The sequence below is a fragment of the Lucilia sericata genome, unplaced genomic scaffold (genome assembly GCF_015586225.1).
Source record: "Lucilia sericata isolate MDLA Ls3-8-SP2 unplaced genomic scaffold, ASM1558622v1 Contig001066F_arrow, whole genome shotgun sequence".
In the NCBI taxonomy this organism is placed as follows: Eukaryota; Metazoa; Arthropoda; class Insecta; order Diptera; family Calliphoridae; genus Lucilia; species Lucilia sericata.
The window spans coordinates 15,107-33,906 of record NW_023995043.1 but is presented as its reverse complement, the minus strand read 5'-3'; the positions used below and the strand labels follow the sequence as shown (position 1 = coordinate 33,906).

General features: G+C 33.6%; 2 protein-coding genes across 3 annotated transcripts; one reads left to right on the top strand and one right to left on the bottom strand.

Moving 5' to 3' along the window:
- The first annotated feature begins 924 nt into the window (after nucleotides 1-924).
- LOC119609842 (ATP-binding cassette sub-family G member 4) lies at nucleotides 925-12,607 on the top strand. Its single transcript, XM_037964814.1, has 8 exons — nucleotides 925-1,694; nucleotides 8,097-8,211; nucleotides 8,282-8,471; nucleotides 8,528-8,912; nucleotides 8,973-9,080; nucleotides 9,139-9,323; nucleotides 11,658-12,083; nucleotides 12,149-12,607. The coding sequence occupies exons 1-8, from the start codon at nucleotides 1,487-1,489 to the stop codon at nucleotides 12,491-12,493; spliced, it is 1,962 nt and encodes a 653-aa protein (XP_037820742.1). The 5' UTR covers nucleotides 925-1,486; the 3' UTR covers nucleotides 12,494-12,607.
- LOC119609841 (cell division cycle protein 23 homolog) lies at nucleotides 8,277-18,738 on the bottom strand. 2 transcript variants are annotated; one of them, XR_005231958.1, is made up of 6 exons: nucleotides 17,822-18,605; nucleotides 17,572-17,751; nucleotides 17,350-17,514; nucleotides 15,981-16,417; nucleotides 15,289-15,914; nucleotides 8,277-8,387 (listed from the first exon to the last, which is right to left on the bottom strand). XR_005231958.1 is itself a non-coding variant. In XM_037964813.1 (5 exons), exons 1-5 carry the CDS (start codon nucleotides 18,603-18,605, stop codon nucleotides 15,396-15,398), a joined length of 2,085 nt encoding a protein of 694 aa, XP_037820741.1. In that variant the 5' UTR covers nucleotides 18,606-18,738; the 3' UTR covers nucleotides 15,276-15,395. The 2 variants fall into 2 exon arrangements, 1 of the variants encoding a protein (XP_037820741.1); XM_037964813.1 differs by lacking the exon at nucleotides 8,277-8,387 and having other exon boundaries at nucleotides 15,276-15,914; nucleotides 17,822-18,738.
- Between the last annotated feature and the right edge of the window lie 62 nt (nucleotides 18,739-18,800).

Here is an 18,800-nt window from a genome sequence, read left to right as displayed (position 1 = left end):
TATAGTCTAGTCTAGTCTATAGTCTAGTCTATAGTCTAGTCTATAGTCTAGTCTAGTCTATAGTCTAGTCTATAGTCTAGTCTAGTCTAGTCTATAGTCTAGTCTATAGTCTAGTCTATAGTCTAGTCTATAGTCTAGTCTATAGTCTAGTCTATAGTCTAGTCTATAGTCTAGTCTATAGTCTAGTCTATAGTCTAGTCTATAGTCTAGTCTATAGTCTAGTCTATAGTCTAGTCTATAGTCTGATCTATGTTCTAGTCTATAGTCTAGTCTATAGTCTAGTCTATAGTCTAGTCTATAGTCTAGTCTATAGTCTAGTCTATAGTCTGATCTATGTTCTAGTCTATAGTCTAATCTAGTCTATAGTCTGGTCTACATTCTATACTTTAGTCTATAGTCTTGTCTAAAAGTCTAGACTGTGATCATTTCTATCACAGGCGCTCCACCGTTTGAGTTGAGCATTTTGCTTTAATTTTAAATTTTCCTTCCGTTTTACCAATAAATTGTAACCCCCCCTGGATCTGCACATGCCACAATAATACGATTGTGTTTCAGCTTATCAAAAATTAAGGTTAAAGATCAATATATACGAAAAGATCGAAACTCCTTGATCAGTCATCATATAGTCTCAACAACATAATTGTATATTAGCTTATCAATAATAAATTATAAGATCAAAGTTATTTAAATCGCCTATTACAGAAAAATGATCTTGACCAATACAAGAAAACAGAAAATTAAACAGAACGCAATACATTTACATTGATAATAAATATTTGCTTAGTACTTCTTACGCCACTGCTAATTAATTGGTCAACACTGTAAGAAAAATCACTCAAATCATACTCGTAGCGAAGCGTTTTACAAACAAATTCTCGACTTGCAACTGAGTCAAAATGCAATTTAGTTTAGTTTTAACGGTCAGCCAGACAAGTTGCACACTGGTCTTAGAAATTAAAAATAAAAAACAAATATAAAATTCTTAACTGCAACAAAATTGAACATGTAAACGTATTATTATTAATCTAACAAATCAATAAACAAATAAGAAGCGAATAATATAAATAAAAACAAAAACAATAAAGTACTTGAAACATTATCTAAATCTTTCTTTAACAAAGGTTATTAAATAAAAGAAAAACAAATAAAAAATCTACAAATAAACGTATAAAATATCAATAAAAGTTGCAAAAAATATACATACTTGAGTAATTTTAAAATTTTAAATTAATGAGTGCAAAACGGCCAGACGGTTGTGTTTTTCGAAAGAAAACAGTAAATTGCAAAGAAAATTATCAAAAAAGCAAGAAATCAATTAGAAAATATATAGAAAAATAGCTTAAAAATCATAATAACGTCGCAAATTAACGGGAGTGGCTAAATATTAACGAAAATGTTTTAATATTCGTAATAATTCGTCAAATAAGAAAACAAAATAAATAAATCTCTTTAAAATTCTAACAAAATAAGTGTCGAAAGAAAAAAAATGTCTGATAACGAGGATCAATTACAATTGCCAATGAAAACTACAGCGACAGCGGCAAAAACAACACATAGTAATGGTGATATTTTACATGAAAATTCTATATTATCATCCAACAACACACAACAACCCTCTTCTTCATCCGGCTATTTTATTAGTTCCAACAACTTGAGATTACATTTCAGCAATATTAATTATGTTTATAAACAAAGTAAGTGCAACAAACAATATTTCGTGGAAATATTTTATATATTCGTCATCATTATAATCATGTGCTGAATTATTGTTCTCAAGAAACAACAATTGTAATTGTGATATATCATAATAACTGAACTATAACCGGCAATGTCTATAGCTAATGTTTGAAAGAGTGATTTCTTTGTTGATTGAAATATAAAATATTTCTCAGTGATAATCAGGCTTGGGGTAGTAATAATTATATAAAGTAATTCATTACATAGTCAATTACAATTACTTGTAATGTGTAAATGAAAAAAAAAAACAATTGCAAGTAATTGTATTTGAAGTTGTTCCAATTACAATTACTGAGATTCTTCAGTTAAAAATAATTGTAATGTTGGGAAAGCTTCAATTACAATTACTTCAAATATAATTGTAAATGTAATCATTACCCAGCCATTAAAAGTATTGTGATTATATATTCGAAAGGAATAGAGGATTGGGTAAAAATTGTCTTAGTTTGTGTCCATAAAGCATATGTGAGAAGCTACGACTATCCGGAGTTAATCAACCTAATCAAAGTTAACCCCTTCATGAACTGCTATATAATTGAACCAGACGATCAGAGTGGATTCCGTAAGATACACAGTAATAATATTGTGATCATATATTCGAAAGGAATAGAGGATTGGGTAAAAATTGCCTTAGTTTGTGTCCATAAAGCATATGTGAGAAGCTACGACAACCTGGAGCTAATCAACCTAATCAAAGTTAACTCTTTCATGAACTGCTATATAACTGAACCAGACGATCAGAGTGGATTCCGTAAGATACACAGCACCACCTCAGCATTAACCGCCATAACCACTCAGACCTTACCAGACCTTGTGAATGGGCACTTCTAGTGGCGCTGGACTTATCGAAGCTATTCAATACAATCAGCCATACCACACTTTTCCAGGACTTCCAGCAGCCTACCATGACCAACAACTTGAAGAAATGGATTGTGAATTATTTGAGTGGTCGTCAGTAGTTCGTTGAGTTTAGAAACAAGTGTTTAAAAGGCCGTAGAATCAAACAAGGAGTACCAAAGGGAGCTGCCCTATCTCCCCTACTGTTTAACATCCACCTCTCTAAACTCCCCACACCTCGACGACTGTACCATGATGGCGACGGGCCTAAACGTTGATAAGCTATGTGATCGAGTGAATGGTTATCCCTGAAACTATCACCAGCGAGTTAAGAGAAAAGTGTTCAAAAACCCATAGAGTTAAACAAAGAGTACCAAAGGGCGGTGTCCCCCTACTATCTAATGTCTACCTCTCTAAACTCCCCACAACTTAACAAGGTGTGGAAGTTACACCATTATGGCGACTGGCCAAAACGTCGATGTGCTATGTGATCAAGTGAATGAATATCACTGAAACTATCACCAGCGAAGTCGTGATAGTTTCAAGGATAACCATCGACTAAGACGTCTATCAGACGTCGTAGTCGATGGAACCCGAGTACCGACTGTTAACCACTCGGACTGTAAAGATTTTGGGGCTCACCTTTGACAGTCTGTTTACCTCCTCGGATCATGCCACTGTAATTATGAGCAGATTGCGAAGTAGAAACAAGATCATCAAAGCGCTAGCTGGCAACACTTGGGAAATGGACAAAGAATCCTTGTTGGCTACCTATAAAACAATTGGCAGATCAGTGGTCAATTATGCTGCTCCAGTGTGATCTCCTTCGCTGAGTGATACCCAGTGGAGAAGTATTCAAAGCTGACAAAATGCTGCCCTACGGACTGCAGCGGGCTGCATGCAAATACCGGAGGAGTTATGTCAGAAAGGACCTTTGTGTATACGAAGAGATCCTACGAAGAAATGTGCAGTATACCTTGGATCGTAATTCGTTAACAACAGCTTTGAACGACATTCCTAGAAACGCCATCATACCGCGTTTTCAGGTTACCGCATTAATGTCGCCCACCGCCAATAGCAGAAATAGGGAAGAACCTGCCGCGGTTAACAAGAGTTGAAAGTTTTGACTCGCTATTTGTTTCGATCGATGTAGATCACTAATGAATGTATTGACCTACTGGTCATATAGACCAAAACTTAGACCGTCGAAAAACTTTTTGTATCTATCGATGCCACTCTCACTCTCTCTTTCTAATATAAGCTTCACTTTAGAAGAGCTTATTCGACATTGGCCCCAAAAAAGTAGTCTTTTGACGTGGAATTCATACCGGAATGATGGTAAAAAGTCATGGCTAACAATGGCCAATTGTTCGTATAAGTTCTATTGAACTTGGAATTTTGAATTTTCTAGCGAAACTGCAGTGATCCCACCGATAAAAAATTTTAGCTTAGTATTAACATAATCATAACTTTTGCTAATTCATTTAGCACTTTTATTTTGTCGATAATCAAGCGATTAATTAGAATTGTATGTATATAATGTTGAAGAACACATTAATCAATAATCGGCTAGACAACAATTACAACAACATTCGAAATTTGGATAATTGTTATCAACTTTGAAATGGTAGAAATAAAAATGCTGATAATTTATTAAAAATTTAACATGCATTTTTTAATCATATTCTTCTTTTAGAGTTCTTTAAGAATACTTTCTCAAATGTCTTCGGCAGAAAGATAGTTAAGCTACTAGGTTGGGACTGTATTCTGGTATCAAGAATTGTGCTATGGAAAAATCTGGTTTCTAGCATAAATCTGAGTTAGAAACTAAGTAACTGCAGTAATAAACGGATCAATTGTTTGGACAATATGGAAATATGACACCGATTAGTTGAAATCGGAACCCCTAGGAATACGGTAGAAAAAAGATTAATTCCTTTGGTTAATTGTTTTTGAGTTTCACAACCATTAGGCACCTGTTTCCACGACAATAGGATCTTCGCTCCGAAACGACCCGAATCATACCGAACAAAGATTTTCAACATCTTAAAAGGTACATCAGCCGAAAGTTTATCCCCTAGGAAATAACTATCGTCCACAGTCGAACTGTTACAACAACCCTTATCAGACATACATACGGAGAGGTTTATAACGTTGTCAAATGGTAAAATCTCAATAGTTATTATGATGACCTTAGAACACTAACGTTATAATATTTTAAACTTGGTGGATTTAGTATGTAGATTAGCCAATTACAGAGAGAAGTAATTCAGGGAATTTTGTTTTCCATTATTAATAACTATTGATGCTAATTGAAATCTATTTGTATAATGACCTTTTTATGATCTTGCAAAATTAATTACTGTGCTTTTAAGATTAAGCAACTAAAATAATAATAAGTTTAACTAAAAACCATAAACGTGTGTCATAAAAATGTAACTTTTGACCTGAGTTTTATACATTACGGCCGAAAATAATATAGAGATAAAATCATTCTAGAGATTTACAGACCGAATAATAATTAAAATATTAAGTAATAAATATATTAAGTAATATATTTATTACTTAATAATGTATCAAATAATTTGATTGATTGTTCTCAGATAAACTGTTAAAATTATATTTAGATCACAAGGATTCAAAACTTTTTTTCGAAAATTTCGAAAATATGTTTAAAGCTTCCAAACGCCCCGCATGTGATACTCCAGAGTATTTGGGTTCGTTGTAGTTCAGTGTATAAATTCATCCTCGTCCCATTGGAGTCACTCACAAGGTTCTTTGTGGTCCTGCTTACGATTAAATCATTCCTAAGTGTCCTATGATTATTGCATAGGCCTTTAGTCCTATAGTCAGTCATAGGCATAGTCAGGTTAGTCTAGTGTCTAGTCTATAGTCTATTAGTCTATAGTCTAGTCTATAGTCTAGTCTATAGTCTAGTCTATAGTCTAGTCTATAGTCTAGTCTATAGTCTAGTCTATAGTCTAGTCTAGCTATAGTCTAGTCTATAGTCTAGTCTATAGTCTAGTCTATAGTCTAGTCTATAGTCTAGTCTATAGTCTAGTCTATAGTCTAGTCTATAGTCTAGTCTATAGTCTAGTCTATAGTCTAGTCTATAGTCTAGTCTATAGTCTAGTCTAGTCTAGTCTATAGTCTAGTCTATAGTCTAGTCTATAGTCTAGTCTATAGTCTAGTCTATAGTCTAGTCTATAGTCTAGTCTATAGTCTAGTCTATAGTCTAGTCTATAGTCTAGTCTATAGTCTAGTCTATAGTCTAGTCTATAGTCTAGTATAGTCTAGTCTATAGTCTAGTCTATAGTCTAGTCTATAGTCTAGTCTATAGTCTAGTCTATAGTCTAGTCTATAGTCTAGTCTATAGTCTAGTCTATAGTCTAGTCTATAGTCTAGTCTATAGTCTAGTCTATAGTCTAGTCTATAGTCTAGTCTATAGTCTAGTCTATAGTCTAGTCTATAGTCTAGTCTATAGTCTAGTCTATAGTCTAGTCTATAGTCTAGTCTATAGTCTAGTCTATAGTCTAGTCTAGTCTAGTCTATAGTCTAGTCTATAGTCTAGTCTATAGTCTAGTCTATAGTCTAGTCTATTTCATAGTCTATACTCTAGTCTAGTTTATACTCTAATCTAGTATATACTCTAGTCTAGTCTATACTCTAGTCTAGTTTATACTCTAGTCTAGTCTATACTCTAGTCTAGTCTATACTCTAGTCTAGCCTATACTTTAGTCTAGTCTATACTCTAGTCTAGTCTATACTCTAGTCTAGTCTATACTCTAGTCTATACTCTAGTCTAGTCTATACTCTAGTCTAGTCTATACTCTAGTCTAGTCTATACTCTAGTCTATTCTATACTCTAGTCTAGTCTATAGTTTAGTCTATTATCTAGTCTAGTCTATTGTCTAGTCTAGTCTATGGTCTAGTCTATAGTTTAGTCTATAGTTTAGTCTATTGTCTAGTCTAATCTATAGTCCAGCCTATAATCTAGTCTATAGTCTAGTCTAGTCTATAGTCTAGTCTATAGTCTAGTCTAGTCTAGTCTAAATGTTCTTCTTTCTTGTGAAAAGGCAGATTTTATTCTTCGACGGATTAATATTCAAGTCACTTGACTATGTCCTGCGAAAATCCGTCAAGGTTAATATATATTTTAAGGTGTAACTTATTGACTTAACAACACAGCAATTTATATATCCAGGGACTATATTCAATAGTCGCTATCTGTCATTTTTATGAAAATGAGATTTTGATGGCAAAATATTCAGCAAACTATCGCGCATCAGTGATATAAATTTCAAAGAAAAAAAATATTTTTTGGCAATTTTATAGCATTTTTTAAATTTCTCTATCTTAAAAAAAGAAAAATTCTGAATGCAAAACTCTCTATCTTATCCAAAAATTGCTTCAAACTCGATCCCTTTGGATAATTTTCTGTTGCAAAACAAGTCTTCTTAATAATTTGGACATGCTGAACACAAATCCGTCAAAATATTTAAAATCGGCCTAATAGTTTTTGAGATATCGCTCATTATGATACTAATTAAATCAATTTTATTGTCGTGTTTAACCATATAACATTGATTTTGGACCAAAACATTATAATCTGTTGCTTTTTCAACAATTTGGTTTCTTTTCCTCCATTAAATTGTATAAAATATAATATTTATTGATTTTAATTCAAATAAAAATTTTATGTTTCCATGAAAAACTCTATCTGTTGGTTGAATGAACATTTTCGTAGAAAAATAAGCTCTATCTGATATAAATTTGTGAATAATTTTGTAAATAATGCAAAAATTAAAATTCTTTTTATATAATGGTTTAGAATATGGTCGTAAAAATATATTGTAAAAGAAAAAATTAAAAAATCTTCACGAACTAGCGAAATAAACAGTTTTTTTGCTCTCCTGAAAACTTGTATTATTTTAGATAGAGACTATTGAATATAGTCCCTCGATATGCTTTATAATTCCTATTAAGCGCTAAAAATAAAAATTCGCACTATAACCAATCGAGAAAGTATAGATGTAGTACAACTAAATAAAAAAACTTTTATTGCTTATAATATAGATTATCATAATCTGATTTTAGTTCTTTGTAAATAGAATTAAATTTTGTGTTATAAGACATTATTTAATTATTTCATTTGCTTATATTCCGTTAAAACACGATTAAATAAAATGATTAGATTATAAATAAATGCAATATTTATTATCTTTAGCAAACAAATTTAGCAAATATATGTATAATATAGAGAGAAAACTATTATTAAATGTAATTAAAGAGTGTTTTGATATAATAGGTCGTATTTAATTAATGGTAATTAAGATTTCCCTTTTAATTAATGGTAATTTAAGATTTAATTGAGAAAAAAATTCAAGTGGCGAGGTTGATAAGCTAAAGATTTTCCGAAAAGAAGGGTCTTGTTTTATCAGAAATCCATAAATCTTTTTTTAAATAATCATTTAAAATAAGGAATTAATAAAATTGATTGACTTACCCCATATTTCTTGCAGAAAATAAAATACTACACGATGCTTGTGGTGAATTCAAATCTGGACGTTTAACAGCCATTCTGGGTCCCTCAGGTGCTGGTAAAACTTCCATGTTAAATGTTCTCTCAGGTTTTAAGTATGTTTGTTGTAAGATCAGTATTAGTATATTTTTCTTATTTTATTTCTTTTTATTTTATTTACTTTAGAGCTTCCGGGGTTAGCGGCAATTTTCTTATAAATGGCGAAGAAAGAAATTTAATAGAGTTTCGTAAAATGTCCTCGTATATAGCGCAAGACTTTGCCATGTTGGATCTGTTGACGGTAGAAGAAACATTGAAAATATCAACTGAATTAAAATTATCAACACAGACCAAGCAAAAAGAAAAGGAACAAATTGTAAGTGTTTAATAGTTAATATAAGAATAACTAATAATAATTCCCCTTTCCAATAGATCAAAGATATATTACTAATGCTTAATATGGAACGCAGTCGCCATACTTTAGTACGTAATCTATCGGGAGGTGAACGCAAACGTTTATCTATAGGCGTGGAATTGGTTACAAATCCGCCTATAATGTTTTTCGATGAGCCCACCAGTGGTCTAGATAGTGTGGCCAGTTTTCAGGTTTTAACGTATTTGAGGAGATTAGCTCGTGATGGCCGTCTAATAGTGTGTGTTGTTCATCAGCCCAGTTCACGTTTAATGCAATTATTCGATGATATTTTAGTAATGTCCGATGGTCGGGTATTATATTCGGGTGCTCAAGAACAAATGATTAATTGCTTTCAAAAGGCCGGGTTTGAATGTCCTCAATACTATAATCCTGCAGATTTTGGTGGGATTTGGAAAAAGCTTTACCAAATAAACGTATTTTATAATGTGTATTATTTTACAGTTCTAGAGGTCAGCAGTGATGTGGATAATCCAAATTTAAGAAAACTTATTGATAACAATCATTTAAAACATGCCCTAAAATCTATTCCCTCCAGTGGCACTGAAACTAGTAGGTTTTATTATTAAATTATTATTTATTTAATGAACTTTTTCTTAAATTATTTTAGTGGGCCTTTTAACAAACTCAAGTTCTCACATATCGTTGGATATGAATACTTTAACATTAGCTGCAATAACGAGTTCACATTGCCAGCTGGATAATTGTGCATTGCGGCCCAAGGAACAGGTAACGGTTTGGCGTCAATTTGTGGTGCTAATGAAGAGATCAATGACTTCAATGTGTAGGAATATGGTAAGTGCAAATGAATATTTTATTGAAATTTGAAAATTTCATATAACTAAGATCTCTTAAACAGTTCTTTGATGTCGAAATGGTTACAATTTGAGAATTGTATTCCCATTTCGTTGGAAAAGAAGATTCTCAAATGCAATAGGTGGCAGAATGCGTTTCAGCCAGTATAATCCTGTAAGGATTACGATGCTTTTCTCCACTTTTAGAAAAAAGTATTCCCATTTCCTTGCAGGAAACGATTCTCAAAAATCTTCGCAATAGGTAACAGAAAGCGTTTCAGCCGCTAGTATCCTTTAAGGATGAGGATAACTACCGTTTCAAACTGTTCCTTGATGTTGAAATAATTACAATTAGAGAACCGTATTTCCTTTTCCTTGGAGAAGAAGTTTCTCAAAACTCTTCACAATAGGCGACAGAATGCGTTTCAGTCTGTAGGATCCTTGAAGGATTAGGATAACTGTACCTTTTTCCTGTCATTCTATATGACAAGGCTACTTGTTTCCCAGACAATTGGATCTTCGCTTCGGATGGCCAAAATCTCCATCGTCCAAAGATTGTCAAGTCTGTAAAAGTTGTTCCCCCACGAAATAGACTCCTTCAACAGCGGAACTGTTATAACAACTAGGCTTACTTATCACTGACATGTTGATTACCTTTGTTAGTTGGTCAACAACCCGCTCAACAAATTGTCTCAACATCAAGATGAATGTTCTGTCGGGCACCAACTTAAGAAGGCTAAACTATTTGCAAGACTAGAAGAATCTTAAGTTTAGGATATCTCTACCTTTTTCTGGTGAAAGTTTTTGCCCAGAGAATAGCTTCTTTTAACAACTGGGTTATCCATAGATATGTTGATTAACTTCAAACTGTTTTCTTGGGTTTGTTCCTTGATTGCTAGAGAACTTCAATTAGAAAGTCCTGTTCCTATTTCGAGGACGTCAAAGGAAAACTGAGTTGAAAAGAACAACAATTAAAGTATTTTCCACATAATTTCTTCTGATATCGTGGAACGCGTATGTTTATGATCACTGAAACTGTATTTCGTATTCTTGGGATTGTTCCTTCTTTTCGATAGGAAATCATACCCAAATCTCCTTTCATTTCATAAGAATTTCAATTAAAAGGTCGTACTCCCATTTCCTTAATTTCGAAAGAAATGCAATCATACTCTCATTTCTTGCGATATCGACGAACTAAGTTAAGTTAATTGAGCAGGTTGTTCCGTGTTTTTCCCCCATTGGAGACACACTTCAGGCCATCAAAAATTGTTCACTTAATGATAGCTTTAAAGAATTGTGATTAGTTACTATCCAATCCAGTTTGTCGCACGAAAAAATGAATTTATCTTTAGGATATTCACCTCGGATACGTTTGTCAAGACCTGCTAATAATGAATTAAGGGCGTGTCAAAACTATGTTTCGCTAGGGCCTAACTATGGCAAAGAAAGTTATATTATCTTATTTGTCTTGGTTACTTTACAGAAGTCGTTATATGAAGTATTAAGTATCCTAGGCCAAAATTTAAAAGGACAATGACCGATAGCTACTGCAATTATGTTCCATAGAAGAGCTCGGGAGAAATTTATTAAGGGTGATGCTCGTGGTTGGTTGTATGATCTCCAAATTGTCTTCACCGTTCTACAGGTAGCCTCATTTGACCACCTGATTCATGCGGGGGTGTCCGAAAAGCGGTATACCAACAAAACTATCGGTATATTCCTCTGCTAGTGAAATACCAGAGAATCTGCAATATATTGTCAGGTATCTGTTGTCGCCATCTCACTTAAAGATAACCGGCATTCAAGAACCAACCCTTATCGAAGCTCGACTTACAGTATATACATATATATCAACTTCGTATATGTTGTATATATCCTCAATAATATTACCAGGAATCTGTTGATAACTCAGAATTCAATACAGTCCACTTCGTAATGATTTGCCACATCAGATGATAGGTATCAATTCCATATACACGACTGGAAGCCCCGATCGCACGATTTTTGTTTTAGTGTCGTCGGTGTTAATCATGTACGAGACATCGCAGATGATTACATCCATCTCATTCAGATTTACACGGAGATCAAACTATTTTCGGGATAAAGCTTTGATTTCCAGAGAATTTCAATTAGAACCTTCTGTTTCTATTGCCCTCAAGTTGAAAGAATATTGGACCCAAAAATATCTTAAAAACCGACCGTTTTTACGACGAGACAGGGTTTCGGTTTTTATACAACATTCGTTTTTTTCGACATCAAAGAAACTATATTCAAAAATTGCAAATGTTATTTTCTCAATAAAGACGAAAACTTCTTCATTCTCTCATCTTTCCAGATTGCTGTACAACTGCGCATTATAATGCACATAGTGGTGGCCATACTATTGGGCATTGTTTTCTGGAATATTGGCAATGATGGTGCGAAAGCTTTAACCAATTCTTCCTGTATATTTTTTGTGGTAATGTTTGTATTCTTTGGTAATGCTATGCCCTCCATATTTCTATGCCCGCAAGAATGTGCTGTTTTCATTAGAGAATATCTAAATGGCTGGTATTCTATAAAAGCCTATTATATGGCTAAAATTGTATCAGATTTACCACTACAATTTATATGTCCTACACTCTTAATGTCTATAGCCTACTATATGACGGGACAGCCTCATGATGTGGGACGTTTTGTCATGTGTTGGGGTATATGTCTGCTAACGTCCATAATAGGACATTTTATTGGTTTGGTATTTGGTTCCCTGTTTGATATGCAGGTGAGTTTTTTTTTTTTTGATTCAATATATAAAAAACAAGTTCTTTAAATCTCTTTTATTTTCAGTTGGGTGTCTTTTTGGTGCCCGGTGTTACCATACCCATTATGATATTTTCCGGTTTCTTTATACGCATTTATGAGGTGGCCTATTTTTTGAGATTTTTATGTGATATTTCATTTTTCCGTTATTCTTTGGAGGGTTTTATGCGTGCTTTATACGCTTATGACCGTCCCATTTTAAATTGTACGGAGGATTTTTGTTATTATAAAAATCCTGCCAAGTTTTTAAAGGACTTGGGCATGTCGGGAGATTTTTATGGTTGTGATGTTGGTGCTTTACTTATATGGATATTGGTATTGAAGATTTTATTTTTTATTAGTTTAGTAATACGTATTAAAAAGGCTCAATGAATTTTTGTAATTAATATTAGACTTAAGTATGGACTAAGGCAATATGTTATTTTTTTTATTTATGATTGTTAAATAAATACTCTATTTTTGTAATAAAATTAAACTAAACTTTAATCTAAGAGTTTGAAGCTGAGGTTCTAACCCAATAATTGTTCTATTTGTACTGTATTAGTCCATAAATCCATTGGACTAAATGAGGTATGTATGTTTATAAGACGGATGGAAATGTGGCTCTCTATTATAGACGATTCTACACCGCTTTATTTATGGGATCTCTATGAAGTACATTTAAATCTAATGTATACTGCAATCCTAATGAGAGGATGTTGTGAACAAATTCACGGACCTACTAAAGGAAGGCTGTGATATTTTACGGTGGTGGACTAAGGAACTTAGAATTCAAAGGTCTACTGTTAGGAAATAGGGCTAAGCTTACAGGTCAAGGGCTAAGCCTTTGACTGGAACAACTACAAAAAGTATAAAGCGAATTTCAAAAAAGAATTTCATGGTCCCAGTACTGTAAATGCATTGATAATGTCAAAATGTTGTCCAGATTCCGACGGATACGTCCATAAGAGAGCTCATGGACGGAGTTTAGCTCTGAAGTATAAAGCGGATTTCACGGTCCCAGTACTATTAATCTATTAATAATGTCAACAAGTTGTCCAGATTTCGACGGATACTATCCCAAAGGTCTTACCTTACATCCAAATGAGTGAAAGCTCATGGACTTTGACTCTACTTATGGACACTCTTAGACTTTGACTCTACTTATAGACACTACATTTTCCGGGTTGTCTGGCAAACTGAAGGTGTGGTTGACAACCAATGGAACTTTGTGTCAAGTCGCACCTCCAGTTGTATAGAGGAGATAGTCACTAGGAAAAGTTAGTAGGGCCGGTCAATCCAATCGACCCTCTGAATACACCGGGGTCGGATGACATATTTGCCACTCTACTAAGGAAGCTGCCTCTTCTGCTGATTATTTATAGCAGATACCTTTGCAGTAGTAGGCCGGTAAGACAGGCCACTCAAAGCCAAACGATTTTAGACCTATCATCTAAAGGTAAATTTGTTGAAAGTGCGTTGCATGAGGTGGTAAGTTGTATTGAGCACGGCTTGAAGAATAGGGACGATACTCTTGCCGCATTTTTGGATATAGAGGAATCAATACCAATTCAGTTAACTCTTTCAAATCACCGGGGTCGGATAGCTATTTCCCGCTCTACTAAGGAAATTACCTCTTCTGCTGATTATTTATATTTATATTTGCAGTCGTAGGCCGGGAAGGGAGGTTACTCAAAGCCCAACATTTTTAGACCTATCATATACTTAATAGTGAAATTCATATCATTATTGACGCTCAACATGCCAACCTTAAAGGTAAATCTGTTGGAAATGCGTTGCATGAGATTATAAGTTGTATTGAGCACGGCTTAAATAATATGGACGATACTCTTGCTTCGTTTTTGGATATAGAAGGAGCTTTCAATAATAAGAGATTTAGGCGACGAAACGGGGGGTTATTTTATACCTCCTATTGTGGCTACTTCATTCAAAAGGCAGGAATATCGTGGCTTAGGTTAGCTCTTGATATGGGCGAGAGCAAAAGGACTGAACTAGTATTATTTACCAGACGGTATAAGTTAGAAAAGTTTGGGCAGCCAATGCAAGAATGAAGTTTATCTAGAGGAGTTTAGTATTTAGAATGAGGAAGGCACTCAATGAATTGAATTTGAACTCATGCAAAAATTCTATAAGTAAGAATTGCGGTAAATTGGATTAACACTTCGGTTGTTAGGCATATCCTAATTTATAGTATTGTCTAGTGATAGCTTTCAGAGAGAACAGTTATCGGAAGATGCTCAATAAAGCTTAAAGGTGTGACTCTATTAACATTACTGGTGTCATTATTAATACTCCACAAGAGACCTTGGACATCATTCTTTATCTTTCAACTATAAAACATTTTGTAGCGAGTAACGCGGCTAGGAATCTATTAACACTCTATGAGTCTTCGTTAATTAAAACTTACTTGATCATAGTAACTCCCCTTGTGGAATTACAGATCATAGATTCAAGCAGAGATCCTAGTGATGTGGAAAGCGACGGAAATGATACGGAATCATATAGATCTTAGGTCAGTTGTGACAATTCACATATGACGATAGTTTAGCTGCTGTTAGAGCATTGGCAAGTTATACATTCGCGCCAGTTTGTAGATTGTAGAAATGTTTTTAGGTTGAAAACAACTTAAAAATCGACCTGTCATAAGGACAGGCATGGAAGAACATCGATTAAACTAAATGTCATATTTAACGCAGATAAAGAAATATTGATCTTTATATTTAAATAGTTAATGTTAACTAAAAGATACGCCGAACTGAACAGCAGTATCTTCTGATCATTCAAGTTTAAAGCAACATATTGGTTTTTGTACAAATTTATTTAAATTTCTTTAGATTTACTTAAATAACAACTCTGAACACATGGTAATCATCAAAATAGGCGAAGAAAAAATGCAAATAAGGAACTTAAATATAAAACGTTTAAATCATTTAAACTAAACTTTCATTTTAATAATAAGCTTAAACTTAATAATGAGAATACCGAATAGTAAATGAAATAGTTAATAAAACTATTTCAATTAGAAAAAAAAAAATTGGATTTCGAAGCAAACAAAAAACCAATATGGTTAAATAAATGCAAAAAACAAAGAAAAAATTTCCAAAAAAGAAATGAAATATAGAGAGAGAAAGGAAAGAAATAAAAAGAAAAAATATTGTTAAGCATACCTTAGGATTATTTTGTATTTCTTTAAATTAGCAGACCAATCATACTGAAACAGGATTAATTTTTCGTCCGTTGTTAACTTAATTCATTTTAAAGTTTGTAAATTTCCTTAATCGATAGATATAGAAGACATTTCCATCGAATGAGTATCATCATCTTCTTCTGTTTCCACAATATTATGTGCCGCATTCGAAGCTGAAGCCAATGTGCGTCGTGAGTGTATATTTGAAGGTGTATTTGTGGCTATAGAGGTATTGGCTGTCATATCGCTTTCACTTAAAGACATATCATCGCCCACAATCACAGATATTTTACCCTGTTGTACATCCAGTGTACCTTGACTTGTGCTGGTGCCAACTTCATTGGTCATATTGGCAGAAGTTTTAAAACTTACCGAAGTATCACCACTACCAGCGACTGCTGCAGCAGCCGAACTGGTAGCACGATTGCTCATCATATATTCATTAAATTTAAAGTCACTTAATTCCATATCCATGTCACCATCAGAAGAGGTATCGGCATTTGCTACATTATTGCCAGAGCCTGAAGTACCCCCAGCACCCAGAGATATTAAAATTTTACGTTTATTTTCTATGGTTTTGAGTAAAGATTTAGCTTCAGATTTACGCTTAAATACAAAAACAAAAAGAACAACTTAAAAAAGAAATTTTCTTCAAATATTATACAAACTTACATCATCTGATTCCAAACACTTATAGGCATAATGTGACGCTCTATCATATTCCTCTTTACTCTCATAGTAATTTGCCAATGTCATATAGCCATGATATAAACTTTGTTTATCCGCTGCTGCCCGCTCATCATTACAATACATTATGTAGCATTTTACTGCCAGATCAAGGGCTCCTAGTTTTTCATGTAAATTGGCCATTTTATACATGGCTATACCTTCTATATCACCCACGTCACAAGCTTTACTATAGCATTGTATGGCATTTTCATATCTATCTAGCTTTTCATAGGTTTCACCTAGTGCCACCAACATGCGGCTGTCGTAGGGTCGCAGTTTGTGGGCTATTTTGAAATAGTATAAACTGTAGTGATTCATTTTTAGAATTTCATAAGCTTGACCAAGACCATACCAGGCACGATAATCACGGCGATTGACCTCTAAGGAAAAAAAGAGAGAAAGTGTGTAAGATCGTATTTCAAATAAAATATCATATTTTCGAAAAGGATTGTATTTTCAGTGAAAGATCTTTTTTGAATACCAGAGATCTGTTATTGATTTTATTTTCAATATAAGATCGCATTTTTGAAAAAGATCAAATCTTGAGTGAGAATCGTTGTTTGTTAATAGCAGATTTTTAGTGAATGATCGCATTTTAGAGAAAGATAGGAAGGAGTTCTTGTACTAAAAAGAGGAGATCTCTTCAGTAAAATATTTTCAATAAAATATTGAATTTTCAAAGATGATCAAATTTTCAGTAAAATAAAATTTTTTGTTAATATCAGAAATCTGTAAGTGATCTAATTTTTAGTGAATGATCGTATTTGTGAAAATGATCAGATCTTGAGTGAAGTATCGTTTCTTTTAATATCATAGATCTTTTTTAATAACAGGTTTTCTTTCATTGAATGATCGCATTTTATAGAAAGAACTATTTTTTTAAAAAAGATCGGATTTTCTGCGAAATATCAGATTTACAGTGAAATATCAGATTTTTAAGTGAATATTATATTTTTAGTGAAATATCCGAATTTTATGTAAATAAATCGATTTTTACAAAAACTCGGTGAAAAATCCGGATTTTAGTGAAAAATTCGATTTTTGATGAGTTTTTAGTTTTATGAAAAATCCGGTTTTTAGTGAAATTTCAGATTTTTGTAAAATAAATGAATTTTTGGAGAAAAAATCGAAAGCGACAGACAATGTGAAATATCGGAATTTTGTAAATTTAGAGAAAGGTCCGTTTAGCATAAGATCGATCTTTCAGCGAATGACCGGATTTTTAGAAAGATTGCTTTCAATGAATTTACAGACTCTTTTCAGCGAAATCTCTTTACTACATCCCATAAATAAATTGTAAAATGATACTTACCCACCGCTTTGCGATAACTTTGTATGGCAGCATTTGTATTTTTTACCTCCATAAATTCATGACCCATTAAAGTCCAAGCTGCCAAATATTTGGGATTCAATTTCAAAGCTCTTTGGAAATAAGTAATGGCCATAAAATGATCACAGCGTATGCTATAGTAATTGCCTAAAAAACAATCAAACAAGTAAAACATATTCCTTTAAAAAACGTTTCTATACTCACCTATAACACAACAGGTTTCCGGACGATATTTATTAATACCCTCCACCTTATGGGCCAATTGAGCCATTTCTGTTTTTAACTCCTTAACAAAAAGTAAATTAGAATAAGTATCCATATTGTCCAGACGATATGGATCGGCTTCTTGTAAAGCTTGGAAGATTTCTATAGCTTTATCAACATCTACGAATAGATTAAAAAAAAAAAAACATATAAATACATTTTTTAACAAACCTTAACGGAAAAGACTTACCCCTCTTATTGTGATAGGCCAAGGCCATTTGTGATGTAACATACACACATTTACGAAAGCCAGCTGCCTGTAGATCTTCATACGCTTTCAAACCCTCATCATTCAAATACATTTCTATGTAGGTGTGGGCCACAAAAAAATGCCTCATCCAATGACCACCCAAATGCATGGTCTGCAATTTCTCCTTTTCCTTAATTAAAGGAGCTAATTCCACATAGGAACCCCACAGCATGGGAGCGGCACGTATTGATTGTATGAGTACTTCCTGAGCAGCTTGATTAAGATCTACAGCCTTTAAAACAACACCGTACAAATACATGCCATAACCATCTAAACGACCACGGGAATATTCAGCTTTCAATGTGGCCAACAAATCGGCCAAGTCCTTAACATGTCCCGAATCATTGAGATTCGACTGATCTGTGGTCGAGTCCAATCTTCGCTTCTCCAAGCCCATATAGGTGGCATAGAGATGTAAAAATCTCGGCACAGCCGACTCAGCATTACGCACCAAATAGGCGGCTCGATCATATTCCCTGACATCAAAATAACATTTGGCCAAATAGTAATTATCATATTCCACCGGTGTTATACCGTCCAGAGCCACTTCACTGAAATCGCATTTCTCACTATTCATATCGATGTCAACATCACACAGACCATGGTTCATTTCCGCCAACCATTTGGCACTGTGCAACAGGCCGCGTTTCTGACACTCTACGATGCCCCGCCGTAATTCACGTTTCACATCCTCTAAAGGCACATTGAAGTAATCATCTTCCATTTTTTCACAATTTGAAACTACAAAACACTTTGTTGTACAATTTTGTTTTATTTTTGTGAACAAAATGAAAATTTGCAAACAAATTTGTTTTTTCTTCTTCTTAATTGTGCTCTTTTTACCGGCAATTGATATGTTCAACGTTGTCAACTTTAAAATTTCGAAAAGCACCAAATTGAAGAAAACACGCGTATTTCT

Bases quoted from the DNA above. Each gene is read 5' to 3' on its own strand.
- LOC119609842 (XM_037964814.1), top strand. From the start codon at position 1,487: ATGTCTGATAACGAGGATCAATTACAATTGCCAATGAAAACTACAGCG. The intron at 8,212-8,281 runs GTATGTTTGTTG...TATTTACTTTAG, and splicing joins AATGTTCTCTCAGGTTTTAA to AGCTTCCGGGGTTAGCGGCA. The intron at 9,324-11,657 runs GTAAGTGCAAAT...TCATCTTTCCAG, and splicing joins CTTCAATGTGTAGGAATATG to ATTGCTGTACAACTGCGCAT.
- LOC119609841 (XM_037964813.1), bottom strand. From the start codon at position 18,605: ATGGAAGATGATTACTTCAATGTGCCTTTAGAGGATGTGAAACGTGAA. The intron at 17,515-17,571 runs GTGAGTATAGAA...ATTGTTTTTTAG, and splicing joins GGAAACCTGTTGTGTTATAG to GCAATTACTATAGCATACGC. The intron at 15,915-15,980 runs GTAAGTTTGTAT...TTTGTATTTAAG, and splicing joins AGTGTTTGGAATCAGATGAT to CGTAAATCTGAAGCTAAATC.